We start from the raw sequence: 14,133 nt of genomic DNA, 5'->3' as shown, positions 1-14,133 counted from the left end.
TTTTTCATCACTCCCTTGAAAAAATGAGCTACAGCCCTTAAGGCTTTAGAAACAGTTCTTGGAAACAGATTGGAGACATCTCATTGCCTCTGTTCAGGCTCAGCCAAGTTTCTGGGCTGATGCGGCGTTCCCTGACCCAGCTTCTCATCAACACAGCTTGGTTGGAGCAGTGATTTACCAACCACGCTGATCTGGAGATGGCTCACCTTCAAGTACGTTACAGTCATTTCTGCATATTATGATTTAAAGGTGCAAGTGGATCCGGGTCGTTTCTTTGTGTTTTCTCCCACAACAAATTTACCGGGCAATCACAACATAAAAGCACTGTTGTAAGCGATGTGATTATTTGCAACTTGTATGAAGTGATTTCTTTTGATCACCAATGCAGGTCAAAAAAATAATGCCCTGTTTTGGTATATGCCTGGAAAAAAAAACAGGCACTGTTGTGTTAAATTTTCTCAGCATCTACATTACATTATTGGCATAAAGCATACTCCGTTTTGCACATAGGCTTTCATAACAAGGGGTTTTTTTCTTATGGTTTCAATTTGAAATGGATGGTTTAACAGCATTTATTTCTCTTCAGTACTGCCAGCAGCCTGGTTGGCAGAAATATCCATCCTGAAAACCTTTCTTAGCTTTCTTGGTGATTTACCTTCTTACTCAGTGATGTTTAATAGTAAAAGCCCTTAGAATCACAGAGTATTTTGGGCAGGAAGGGACCTTTAAAGGCCATCTAGTCCAACCCCCCTGCAGCGAGCAGGGACATCTTCAAGTAGAGCAGGTTGCTCAGAGCCCCGTCCAGCCTGACCTGGGATGGTTCCAGGGATGGGGCAGCTACCACCTCTCTGGGCAACCTGTGCCAGTGGTTCACCACCCTCATTGTGAAAAATTTCTTCCTTCTATCTAGTCTAAATCTGCCCTTTTTTAGTTTAAAACCATTACCCTTTGTCCTATCGCTACAGGCCCTGCTAAAAAGTCTGTCCCCATCTTTCTTCTAAGCCCCCTTTAAGCACTGGCAGGCTGCAGTAAGGTCTCCCCGAGCCTTCTCTTCTGCAGGCTGCACAACCCCAGCTCTCTCAGCCTGCGCTCAGAGGAGAGGTGTTCCACCCCTCTGAGCAGTGTTGTGACCCTCCCTTCTGTGAGTTTCATTTGGTTTTCCTTTTGGTGGGAAGTAACATTTTGAAACATTTTTTTCAGTGAGGTACTAACATTTCCAGCCTCTTCCTTGGGCGGGCGGGTGGGTTGGGTGTTGATGTGGGAGGTGGTTCCAGGCTCAGCCTAGCCTTTGAGCTGCTGTGGGAACATGGGGGTACGCTGCTGTTGCTTTCCCCTTTTGCTGTGGAAAGGGTATTTGGATTGCAGTGGAAAGACTTACTCTGCATGATGAAGGGCAGTCCTTTATTGTCGCTGTTAGGATAGCCTGGAGAAATGCTTACGCCTGGTGACCTTAAAGGTCTTTTCCTACCTTAATGATTCTGTGATCCTGTTTCCAAAGAGCCTGTTAGTAGCCATGGAAGTATGTCTCTCTATGGGCTTCGTGAGTTGCCGTCTTGGATTCATGCTTCTTCTGCGGGCTTTTTTTAACTAATTATTTTGTACGGTATTATGGCATGTTTATTTTGCTGCATGCAACATTAGGGACACTATAAACAAATATTCAGAAATGGTATCTCAAAATTAGCTTGAATCTTGTCCTTCTGTGGGTTTCCTTCTTTTCCTCAGGGATATTTTACGTTAAAAGCTAGTCAGCATTGCTTATCCCATACTTCTTGGATTTGAGTTTAGGACCGCACAGGCTTCAAAAACATTAAAAGACCAGCATCAGTGCTTCTTGCAGCTCTGGGACAGAGGCTGCGAATAAATAATAGTAAAAAATAAACAAACAAAATATATAGAGACAGAAAAACTGAACTGCTGCCAGTTCAACATTTTTTCTTTTCTGGCTTCCTTGGGCTGCATTGAGGAAGCTTTTACCATTGCCTCTCTGAAAGGAAGCCCTTCTAATTAAGCTGAGCCTAATGGCAAGCTGTCAACTTCTCAGAGCTGTGATTTACCTACAGCCCTGCCAGCGCCCTGGCGGAAGGGCCGCGAGAGCTGTGCTGGCGCGCGTCGCAGGGGCCTGGTGCGCAGGCTGGCGCGGGGACGGGGAGCTAGCGTAGTAGTTCTGACCTTCTTTACAGCTTCGCTGACGGAAAGTGAATAGCGGGGAACAAGAACAGCCAAAAAAGCCTATTAAGTAGAAAAAAGTCTTTTCCCACCTCTCTTAAGTCTTTAACTAGCCTTGGCGTTACTGTTACACCTTTCCCTCTCTACAGGAACGCTATCCTGAAAATGGTGAACCAAAGTTATTCCTTTCATCCCTTCACATTCTTAAAGTTAATGCTCATTTAGTATTCCATTAGAATTAATCATGAAACACAAAGTAGTATACCTATACAAGTTTTAGTGCCATGGGGATTATTTTTTTTTTGTAGGGCCAAGTCCCATCAACACCTTGCCCTGTCAGAAAGATTAGATTTCTGTGGGACTTAGTCTGGAAAGCATACAGCCAGCAGATTCTGTATGAATACTGATATGGGTGTAAAGATCATGCCTATGTTTTATATAGACACTTACTTCCAGGATAAATTAAAAACAACTTCTTCACTTTTTAAAATCTTTATTCCAGGGTCACAGACTAAGAGAAAAGGTTACACAGTAAAACACAGCTCAGGCTCTTGACATTTCTGTTGCATTTCTAGCCACTAAACATGAGTTTCTACTTCTCTACAAAATGTTATCAGTTCGCAACTAAAAAAAAAAACAAACCCCAAACAAATTACCATTTCAAACCCTTCAGTTCCCCATGCTTTTAGTACCCACTGAAAAGCAAAAACTTTATATACCTGTGCTTGAATAAGACTTCTCCATCAGAAGTGTTACAGTCTGCAGGTACTGCACAAGGCATAAGTTTATTTGTTACTGCCTCATGGAGCTCTTCGCAGGAAGAACAACCTCTTCTTGTCCTTTCTTCCAGAACAGTAGTACCACGGCTGGCGTGGTAAAACTTCTCCCCACACCATAATTAGTATTTTAAATAGTTATTACTTTTAAAAGTGCTAAAACAAGACAATATGATAAAAGGCTCACTACACATACTGGAAGTACTCTGAGGGGTGCTTAAGATGGTCTGTCAACCACAGATTTCAGGACATCAGCATCAGGGAAATACTGGTGTATGCTTACTTACTACATCTAATTTCATTCACAAATATAAAACTGTCAGCTAGGTTTTGAAATACTAATTGATTTTTTTTTCTTGGATAATAAATTACTTCTCAAAAAAAGCTGCCCTCAAAGCTACAGGATTACTACTTTATGCTCTACTAACTCAAAGATTAAAATCTTCATTCAAAAGATGAGGTCGTGCTGCATGAAATTTAAGGCACATGTATTAAACCAAGTTAAAGTGCTTTATGTATCCAAGCTCATCACTGCACCTCAACCTGAACTGAGACTTGGTCTTTTTTAAAGTGCCTGCAGCAGTAAAGTGGTCTGTCCTTTGTGGAAGAAAGTAAGTTGACAAAACAAAGCAAAAAGACTAGGCTCTAACAAGAACAAAAAAAGCCAGTAAAACATCCTGTAGAGAAAACATAGGTAAATTTAAATCCTATGACAAAACGGGTGCAAGTTGCCTTGTGGCTGTAAATAACTCTCCCTGTCATAGAAGAAGATTCCTCCACGTGAAGAGGTAATTTATCAACCACAGCTGTCAGGGACTTTTCAATGACGATCAGAGTACACAGCCTATGCCAAAAACCGCAGAGGAGCAGGAGCAACTTTTGGCTTCTTTAATAGTAAGTGGGATTGAACTTTGGCGGTGCCAAGACTGAAGGGCTGAATTTCTACTGAACTATCCACAGGGCCCTGTGAATTATAATTGTCTTGTTTAGTAAGAGGAGAATTACTTGAGTAGAAGGGCACTGCACCATGCAGCAGGAATGTAATTTAGCTAATTACAGCACCTAGACATGTAAGTGAGGATGTTTTCTCAAAAAATGAGGATGAAGAACGTGAGAAGTGACTTCTTTCACTGTCTTCTAGTAGTGCTTCTTGGCTGAAGGTTTGTAAGACACCAGAAGGCCAAAGGAAGCATACCCAAATAAAAGTGTCTGAATGAACCATTGAAACTGAATCGCCGGGTCAGTGATTCCTTTAGATCTGTAACATTAACAAAAGCATAGAATGTGTCAAAAAAAGTTACGGTCTTGCAGGCTACACTGTGATACTTACTTTGTAAGGTTAGATATTTCTACCCATCCTTGATACAGACTTGATTAGAACATAGGATCTTAGCATCATTAACATCAACCTTCTCAAACTTATTTCCTGTACAAACTAAACATATCAGTTCTTGTGATTTTAGTGGATTTTAAGCTATCCATGGAACAAAGGTTCTTTCAGAGACTTCATGCATACAATTTCCTCAACAATATATAGATTGCAATCTCAATCTATGCTATTTGAAATTACTTATCCTAGAAGTTTAAGTACACAGAACCAAGAAGTCTGAGTAGTGTAAATACTAATCTTAATAGTCTGTATGTAACTTCTTGTTGACTACAGTCACTGAAGGTACACTGCATGCTAGCAGGGCAAAGAGGCCTGACAATTTCTGTGTGATGCAGGAGCACTGTTGCCTGAATTTGTGGCTAGAAAAATATAGGTGCAAGCCGCTGAAGACACTTGGCTTTATAAATAAAGCAGAGACTTTCCTATGTCAGTCAGTTTTAACTTGGCATATGGGAATTTTTCTGCATATTACAGAAAATGTAACTTTTTCCTCCACTTCACTGTTGTTGGGAAATACTACTGAATTTTCAGAGAAAAGAATGAGTACAAACATGACAGCAAACCCAACTGATTTCACATTTCCAGTAAACAGTTGTCAAGCATAACTGTGCTCCAACTCATAAGTTTACAAGGCAGCTCCCTCTACTGACCTTTGCTAGAACAGTTCAGCTGTTAATTGCTCCATAACCTCTACATGTACAAAATGATTGTGTAGCCAGTGTTGGATTAACACAACATTTCTTAACGTTCATTCTTAAATTGTCTTACCAGCTGTGAAAAACTTTTTTTATAATCCCAGCTGCAGTGTTTCCAGAGTTGAGTGCAGAAACTGGAAGACTAGGGCTTAAGAAACTTACCTGCTTATATAAACCAAGAGTCCATATGCAGACATACAGGCCAAGAGCCAATGACAGTACTACTATTGATTAACAAATTTGTATGTGCTTCCTTGCTAGTTCTTCCTCATGCCTCCTTTGTGATATTTGTAAGTATACATCGCTTTTACATCAGTAAAAAGCATATGATGTTTGATGCTTACAGTAAAGTACAACTTTTAGTAATCTATACATATGTCTGAAGAGAGGATGGGCAGGCAGTCCATGCTCTCCCTCTTTCTTCTCTCTGTAACACTACTCTGTAAGACTTCGTTACTTAACTTGATTCCAATAGACCCATTTGGTACCTTCACTGGTAATCAAGTTCCCTCATACTTAAAAATCACCTTAAGTCTACATACCTATCCATCTGCAGAATCAGAGTTAAAACTTTAACGCTACATAATTGAAAACTGAGGCCTGGTAAAAAATTTGTTACTAACTCCCATTCTGAAGGCAGAACATGTTCATCCATATTCTATTATCCTGAGATAATAAAATATAGCTTTCCATGGAACAAAATTCCTTTGCCTCCAAGAGATGTTACCTGAGAAGTCTGTGACACACAGTTGTGAACTGAACTAAATGAAGTGGAAAACCACCATTTTTACAAAGGCAAACAGACTGGCTGTCTACGCTGTAGAGCATGAAAACCACTATCTACATTCTTCTGAATTATTACAAGCAAAATTCAAAGGAACAGAAGGACTATGCGTTTGGACAGCATACCTTTCCAAGGAATTTGTTATCCTAACATAAGAGTTAGTTGGCCCTACTTTCATAGTCTGATTAGTCAAGTATTTTATCCCACAAGCCTGCAGATACTGGTAGATCTTACATAGTCCCAAATGGAAGTGTCCAATTGTATTCTCACAATATAGATACAATCATTTAAGCAGGTAATTAGCAGTCTCAAAATTCTGATGAGGTAAGATCTGATGAAGTTATAACACCTGAAGTTATCAGACTATTTCTACACTATCTGTTGTTCCCTCTGCTTCCTCAAGTGCAATGTTACCCAGTGAACAGTGAGGTCAGAGGCAGACAGACAAGCTCCTGCAAACCTCGTTGCTGCCAGTTCTGCAAGTCGCAATCCCTTGCTTCTGCCACCCTGTACAACAGGAGCCACTGGCAGCATTTGCAGTAATCTCTTGTGGAGGGCAGCAAACTATCACTGCAGCAAGGATTTTATTAGCGTCCTCTGAACTAACATTGCTACTGAGAACCACCAAAATCAGCCTGTAGCTTATGTCACTTGTACCAGAAATCCTTTTCAGAGAACCTGTGTTGGGGTAGGGGAAGGGAAAAACTTACTGGCATAACTTAACACCGTAGAAGGCTTCTACTACATGAATCAGCCAGGATACCCAGAACCTAATAAAAAGAGAAGATATTTTATTTTGTTGAAAATTAGGGAGTAGACTGTTGTATCCAAGATGCATTATGCGGAGAACATAAAACTGGAAGCACAGAAGTAACGTCTCACTTTAACCTAGAAAGGGAGGCGTGTTTCTTATCTCAGAAAAAAGCATACGTAGTCTTAAAAGAAACTAAAGTCCACTGAGAAATTAAGAGGAACTGTAACTTGTTCAATATGCCTGGACCTGCCATTTCAAGTATCCACTGCATGTTTCAAAAGCACTTAGATTAAGCCAAAAAGCCAAATGCTTACAAAAGCAGTACAAGTTAATCTTAGTTAGGTGTGCAAAATCTATCCTTTTATTTACACAAGTATTTTTAGTGGTCCTAATGAGTTACTCAAGTTCTTATAGTTCTATGAAAACAACTGTGTATACAGATTCAAAATATATAATATGACTTGATTAGTCAAACTCTATCTACAAATTTTCATCTAGAAGCTTTTTTTTTTTTTTAAAGAAAAAAAGTTACACAGGATATTCAGTTAGGATCAATTCAATACTTTGCTAAAGCAAAAGATGCTCTCAGCAAAGATGAAGGCTTATTGTTTACATGATGCAATATAAAAGAAAGTCTTGCTGTCTTCCCATCCTTACAGGAAGTCAGCAAGTGAGAGATCTGGTTACAGGGAAGCATCTTCCTGCTTGTTTGTTAGTTAAAATAATAAAAACTAAGTTTTATAACCCAGCAAAGCTTAGCACTATGCAGTTTCTTCAAGCAGGTTATTTCTCACGTGGACAGGATCAGGATAAGTTAGTAGCAGGGTAGAAAATGTTCTTTAATTGCAGCTGGAAAAAGAAGACTCCTAAGGAGAGGATTAGACTACTTGAGTAACAATTTGACAAAAGAACCAGTTTTAGGAGGTGTTACAAATATAAGTTTACATATGGACTAATAACTGTCTCCAAAAGTAGTACCTTAATTTTTTTCCTTTCTCACTATAGCAACACAGATGCCAAATTCTAAGTTGAATTTTTAAACTTTCATACTGGTCTTAGCCTGTCTAGTCCTCTACATACTTATGACTCCACACCCTTAGTTGTAATGAGCTTGAAAGGAGAGCTCCTTAAATGTAATTAACAACTGGGTTACAGAAAAGCTTGTTAACATGGACTAAGCAGTAGAGTCAGAGAGAGGCAACAGGAGAGATGCAAATATACAGTCTGATATAACTTACCCATAGCACACCCATTTGTGGTGGTTCTCCACTAAATAATTAAGGAAGGTACCAAATATTCCCAAATAACTATAGGGGATAGTTGAAGGCCAAAGCGTTACCCACTAAAAAAAAAAAAAAAAAATTAGTTAGCTTACTTGGATGTAGAATTACTATCAATTTAACCTTCAAATTAGCTTTCTTTTTCCTCCCCTTGCCCCCCATGTCTGTCAAACATGGTTTAGTGGCCATCTATTCATAGTATTTCAACTCTTTCATTACATTAACCTTGCATATGACCCATATTCTTCAATGCCAAGACCACTAGCCTTCTAAAGCACACTTACTTAAGATTCAAACCTACAAAATTTCTTTTTCTTGATGTACGAGACATCCAGGTGCTAAGTTTAAGGTTGCTATCTGTGTACCAAGAGTGCACCTGCATATTAAGCGATATTTAAGTTGTAAGCTCATTACCTATTACGTGCGGTAGCAGCAAAAAATATGTTGTCCTGAAGAAGTTAATCTGATGCAACTGACCTGAAGAAGTCAAACAATGACTAGACTGAGGAGGAGGAATAACTCTTTATCCATAGCTAGGGGATCAGTCTTTCCTCTTTTGTCCCTTAAAAAAGAAAATGTCAAATTTTGTTCTATTTTGAACAGGCACAGAAGATAATTGAGCGTGAAGCCCACACATACAACGTTTCAGATGTCTTTCCTGTCATGGAGTTGTCCGCAGTGCTTATCACCGTCTACCTTTATTTTAAAAAGCTGTGCAGGAGAAGCTGGGAGTCGGGGAGCTGCGCACTTGAGAGTCCACTGGGGATGTAAGGTAAATGCTAAGCTGGGCCAAAGTTCACACTGGCTTATCTTTCCTCTGGTATCAGCGCTGCAGTTTCTAATTCTATGTAAATTTGGCTATGCCAAGCATGTGGCAAGATGGTGGATTTAAACAGGGAATCTGCTTAAAGATCATTCTATTTCTTGAAACAGTCCAAAAGCTGTTTTGTGAGCTGTTTGGCCTGCCTTGACCACCATTTTTTCCAGTGGTGGTTCTTATGCATGGATTTTCCATGCAAATAGAAGAAAAACTACAATGTGTGGAAGTCAATGGATGACCTAACTTGGCAGATACATCAAAACTGTCATGAACCTTCCCACTCCAGCAATCTGGCCTATTTTATCTGAAGTCCATTTTTAGTAACGAAAGCAATGTGGTGACTGAACTAGTCTGTTTTCCAACACCACCACCAGTTAATACAGTCTGTAACCAACACTGTCACCTGTGAGTGCGCCTTATTTACTGATACAACTGAGAGCTGTCCTAGAGCGAGTTTTATCAATGTGGTTTCAATCTTGTGAGCGACGAAGACACTTGCACAGGGTACCTGCAACGCAGACCCACACAGGCTGCAGCGCTGGGGTGGCTGTCGCTGTGCGCCTTCAGTGCCACCACCTCGCTTCGCAGTGGAATCCAGTTCAAGTATTTAATCTTTTTTTTTTTTTTCCCCTGAACTTCACTGATGGATTTGTTTAGCTACCTCACAAGCTGACCGGGCCAGAGCACCATCTTTAGTTTTCCCTTTCCGCCCCCTTTATTTCAGAAAGGGGCGCTCCCACGGACACGGGACCGGTAAGGAAGCCTCTTCCACAGACCCTGCAGCTCCTGAGCCGCCCGCCAGGACCGCCGTGGCAGCAGCAAACCCACGGACCGGGTGTGGACCTCCGTCAGTTTGGAGGCTCCAGCCCCCAGGCTACCGCTGTAGGCCCGCACGGCTCGCCCCGGGCCCGCGGAGTCCCGCCACCCTCCCCCCCGCGCCCACCCGCCGCTCCTTACGCCGAGGACGATCATGCCGAAGGTGATGGCGATCATCCAGATGAGCCGGGAGCGCTGGAAGTGGCAGCTGCCATCGCGGAGCCGCTCCGCGCCCGTTACCGCCGTCATCCCGCCGCTCTGCGCGCCGGGTCCTGCCGCCACCCCCGCTAAGGCCGCGGCGCGGAGGGGCGGGGCCGAGGGCGGGGCCGGTGACGGGCCAGCCGGGGCTGCGGCCCGCGAGAGGCCGGGGAGGGCTCTGCCGCCGCGCCGCCGTCCGACTCGGCTGCGGGCGGGGAACGCGGCGGGGCCGTCCAGGGCCGGTGGGGACCGGCCCTGGGCGTTGCGCGCGGCAGAAGTGGCGGGTGGGGCGGGTGTAGGAAGCGCGAGGCCGCCTGTCGTTAGCCAGTACGTCGGCTGGGCTTGAAGTAACCTTAAGCGGCGGATGGCGCCACCTGCCGTGAGCGGGTGGCGCCGTGACCCTCTAGGTTGACCCCGTGACCGATACGACGACGGCGGCGGCAGCTCCGCGTGCCGCGGGAGGCAGGCAGCCGCGCCCGGCCGCGGGCTGGCACGGCGGGGCGCCCCCGGGCACCGCGGACATTAGCAGGGGCAGCAGCGCCCCGTCACTTCCTTCCGGAGAGCCGTGCCCACGCCGCCTCTCCCCGCCGCGGTATGCGGCCGGTGCCGGTGGCGGCTGCCAGCTCTCCGGAGGCAGGGCCGTGCAGGTCTGCGGTCAGGAAGCCGGCCATCCCCCGAGGGCGGCCCGCGAGCGGGAGAACCGCAGCTTACGAAAGGCGGTTACGAAACTCAACGCAGAGCTTGGGAGTGAGCTTTTCAGCCCACATTAACTCCAGCCAGCTGTTTTAGGGATGGAGAAACAGCAGGCGACGTAGAAAACCAGGCCATTACAGCGAACGTAGTTCGACGTGCACCGTGTGCGCCGGTCCCGTTCAGGCCCTCCCCGACCCCAACCTTGCCCGGTGCTGCGCTGCCCCGGCCGCCGCCGCCCGTCCTGCCCCAGCTCGAGGCGGGGAGCGGCGCCGTAGGTGACCCGAGGGTGCTCCCTGGTGGCACCAGCTCTACAAGCGAGGGAACACGAGCTAGCAAGGCCTAGCGAGGGCTGCCGCCGGCCCCGGCGAGGGGCGGAGGCCCGTCTCAGGTAGGAGTGCGCCCAGTGTCGCCGGTGCGGACCAGCTGTGGCTTACAAATCGGCAGTAGTTGCCGCTACTGGGCTAAAATAAACAGGCAGTGACGCTTCTATCGGTGAGCAGTCCAGTCTTCGGGAGGTCAGGGCTGAGGGGCCCTGGGAAGACTTCCTGGGGATCCAGAAGGCCTCAGCTGAGCTGAGGAAGCTCAAGCCTAAGGCTTCGTGCCCTTACATAACCCTCAATTTACGGCAAAGCTAAAAGAGATGCTAGAAGGGTCCAGCTTAATTTCCCCTGTTTTTATGAGATGTAACTGGTTAGAAAGCATGTTTATATTAAATAAATTATTTTAACTACTCAGGGTAAAAAGTACATATAAGTATGCATGCATACAGTGCTATATTACATCTGTATATAAATGAGACACTCCTAGAATACCACATAATGCCTTCCCTTTTGAAAACTACCAATTTAAAGAATATTAAATCCAGTATTTTCTACTCTACACCTTTGGGACTTCGGACTCTGTAATGAGCTTGTCCAAAGAAGTCACCAGGGCTTGGGAAAGGTGCCCACAGACAGAAATGTTGAGGGGGGTGTCTCATGCTTTGCTTAGAGCTTTGCTACCTGTTTGCTTGACAGTGCCTTTGACAGGGTAGAGGATAAATAGAGCGAGAAATGTTGACTGTGCTGTTCTCTCTCCTTGCCTGAAGGTTAAATACAGCTGCTTTTTTACTATGTGTTAATGACGTGCCTATAAAGCTGTTTTCTTCAACAGCTAATGCAGCAGGTCCCAACATTTTCCCAGCATGAGCTCTGTGTTGCAGAAAAGGGTCTCTATAGAGGGGATTGACTTTGCATGTGTTCAGGTTAGTTCTGTCCTGAGACCGTTCTGTTTCCCTGTCTCTGTGTTTCATTCCCAACTGTTCCTGCCCAAACCACACTGTTTGTCTGTTGGGTGTTCTGTGGAGATTACAGGAGAGTTTGGTAAGAATTTCCTGCAGAGGTAAAACTGTTGCTGGGAGGCCATCTATAAAACCAGCGAGGTTAGCTACCTGGAATACCATCTGCATGATACAGTCGCCTGGCTTGCTTTGTTGGTGCAGGGGAAAAGCGTGTGTGGCAGGAACACCTGGCAGGAATTTTTAAAATTCAACATATTTTTTTCTAGTCCATTATTTAATTTCTTGCTCTTTAGAACATTCTATGCAAGTTGTTTCTGCCTGCCTGTAAATCCATGTCCAAAAGTTGTGCTGAGATCCTGAGAAGGCCCGAGCTTCGTGGGAGGAGTGCCTAGGGCTGCCCCACACAAGGAGCTCGGCCCACACACTTCCAAGGGCGCAACTAAAGCAGTTTTACTAGAATGTAAACGAAAAGCAACTGACTTTTTTTTTAAAGGATGGATGTGCTGCTACGCGGAGTTGACTGGAGAGGGCAGTCAAGTACCCAGGGAAGGGTTTTGCTAGACTGGCTTTGGTGGCCAAAAGCAGCCAGGTGAGGTCGGAGGCGACGTCATGTTATCCTTTCTGCCGCATTCCAGTGGAGACTGCCCACACTGTCACGTTGGGCGGAGGAAGGATAGCTGGTTTACTCCTCTTTCACCAACAATAATTGATTTACCTTTTTATTAACGTTAAGTGATATTCCTCCTGGCCCGGATAGACCATGGTCACAAAAACAGCTAGCCCAGCATGTGGCCCACCAGAAGGGGCCAGTCTTTATGTGTGACAGCAGCCCCCTCTTGCTGCCAGCCTTGTTGACACAGGTAGCTCTACCAGCCCTGGGCATCTCCACAGCCTCGGACTTGAAAGTGAAATAGTGAGGGAAGACAACTCCCTGTTCAGACCTTTTGTGGAACCTTCAGCAGTTCCTTTTCTAATCCAGAGCAGTGTCTTTGACCTGACTTTTTAAAAAAGGCTGTCTCTCTTGAAAGAGAGAGAACTCTTTGGAGCATTTAAGAAGCTGAATATAGTTCCAGTTTTCATAAATTAAAGACAGAAGTCCTGTAGCACCGTCTAGTCTGGCCAGCACAGGCCATTCGACATTGTTTCTCTGAATTGAGCTCCATAACTTGCACTTACTTAAAGCACACTTTTCAAGGGACATTTTATCTTACTCTGAAGATGTCAAAAGACAGAGAATCTGCTACTTTCAATGAATAGTCTTTCTTGTGTTTCTTAGGTGGTGTTAGTATGTACCAAACAACTAATTTTGAGGGACTCATTTTCCAGAGCCCAGCTGAAAAGCTTGCTCTATCATATTTTGCAGAATGTTCACATTTATGCCTTCATATTTTGGACCAATAGGTTAGCTACCTTTGTGGCTTAAACACTGTAAATGTTATTTGTCAGTGAATTGCATTTATTGACAAGTATAATCTAAATTAGAAACTACAAATCCCAAACAGTGTTATGTGAATTATTGAAAAATGCAGAACCCATTAACTTTGCTAAGCTTACAGGAAATAAAACTATTTCTGCATGCTTTATTTCACCAACTGCAACTGCTGAGATTTCTACTTTTTTCCTTTCCTTGTCTCTTAATCAGTGCCACAAAGTGACTGAATGAAGACCTGGCATGCTGTTATGAGATGGAAGCTCTCAGTAGCATACTACCCACCAAAATATCACCAAGGCTGAATGCAGACAGCCAGCTCGGGCAGCTCTGGCCATGCTTACTACAAGCCAAATTTAGATTTATAGTTTGGAACACCTATCTCTCTTGTGACAGGTTGAGCACAGCTCCATGTTCTTTCCCAGGCCTTTCTGGTGCTGGAGAACATGCAGCTATTGGTAGCTAGCAATCACGATGACAGGGCTCTGTAAGGGTTTGAAGAAGATGAGCTAATCTAGCTTTACCCTGCTTCAGGCTGCACAGATTGCTAAACTGAGTCTATCTTTACAGTAGTCGGGGCCATAGAGGAGAGAGGGAAAGCATAATCTTAAAAACAAGTTGGAAAGAAAAAAAAGCCTGTACCCTCATAATTGCATACAAGCATTTTTTCTTTCACTTGTATCACTTGGTTTAGATTTCAAATTAGGTTGCTAATTAAAGCCACAAGTACGTTTTAAGAATCTATGACCAAGAGAGGTGTTTGTTAAGTGATAATAGGTAAGGTTACCAACCACACAGTAACATAAAAATGAGATGTATAATCTTCTGTGAGATTTCAAAGACAAATACACTAGCTTTAAAAAAAGTTTTTTCACTGAAATTGTGTCTGTAGGGTCCTGAGGTCTCCATAGTGACTGGGTATGTAAACTGAGATTTCAGATTTCAGAACTAATCGGCAGATTAGTTCTGCTGAAAACAATAAAATGGACCTGTGCATTCTTCCTGCCTAATTCCTGGGACATAGCTGGCGCATTTCACACACTGTTCATA

General features: G+C 44.0%; 1 protein-coding gene across 1 annotated transcript; it reads right to left on the bottom strand.

Annotated features, from left to right (window-relative positions):
* Positions 1-4,082: 4,082 nt before the first annotated feature.
* TMEM254 (transmembrane protein 254) lies at positions 4,083-9,906 on the bottom strand (the record flags this gene model as incomplete). Its single annotated transcript, XM_082001886.1, has 4 exons — positions 9,626-9,906; positions 7,807-7,910; positions 6,525-6,584; positions 4,083-4,203 (listed from the first exon to the last, which is right to left on the bottom strand). Exons 1-4 carry the CDS (start codon positions 9,731-9,733, stop codon positions 4,083-4,085), a joined length of 393 nt encoding a protein of 130 aa, XP_081858012.1. The 5' UTR covers positions 9,734-9,906.
* Between the last annotated feature and the right edge of the window lie 4,227 nt (positions 9,907-14,133).

Source organism: Phaethon aethereus, assembly GCF_964289735.1.
Source record: "Phaethon aethereus genome assembly, chromosome: 7".
Classification (NCBI taxonomy): Eukaryota; Metazoa; Chordata; class Aves; order Phaethontiformes; family Phaethontidae; genus Phaethon; species Phaethon aethereus.
Note: the sequence above shows the minus strand (reverse complement) of the source record. Positions and strands in the feature narration are given on the sequence as shown.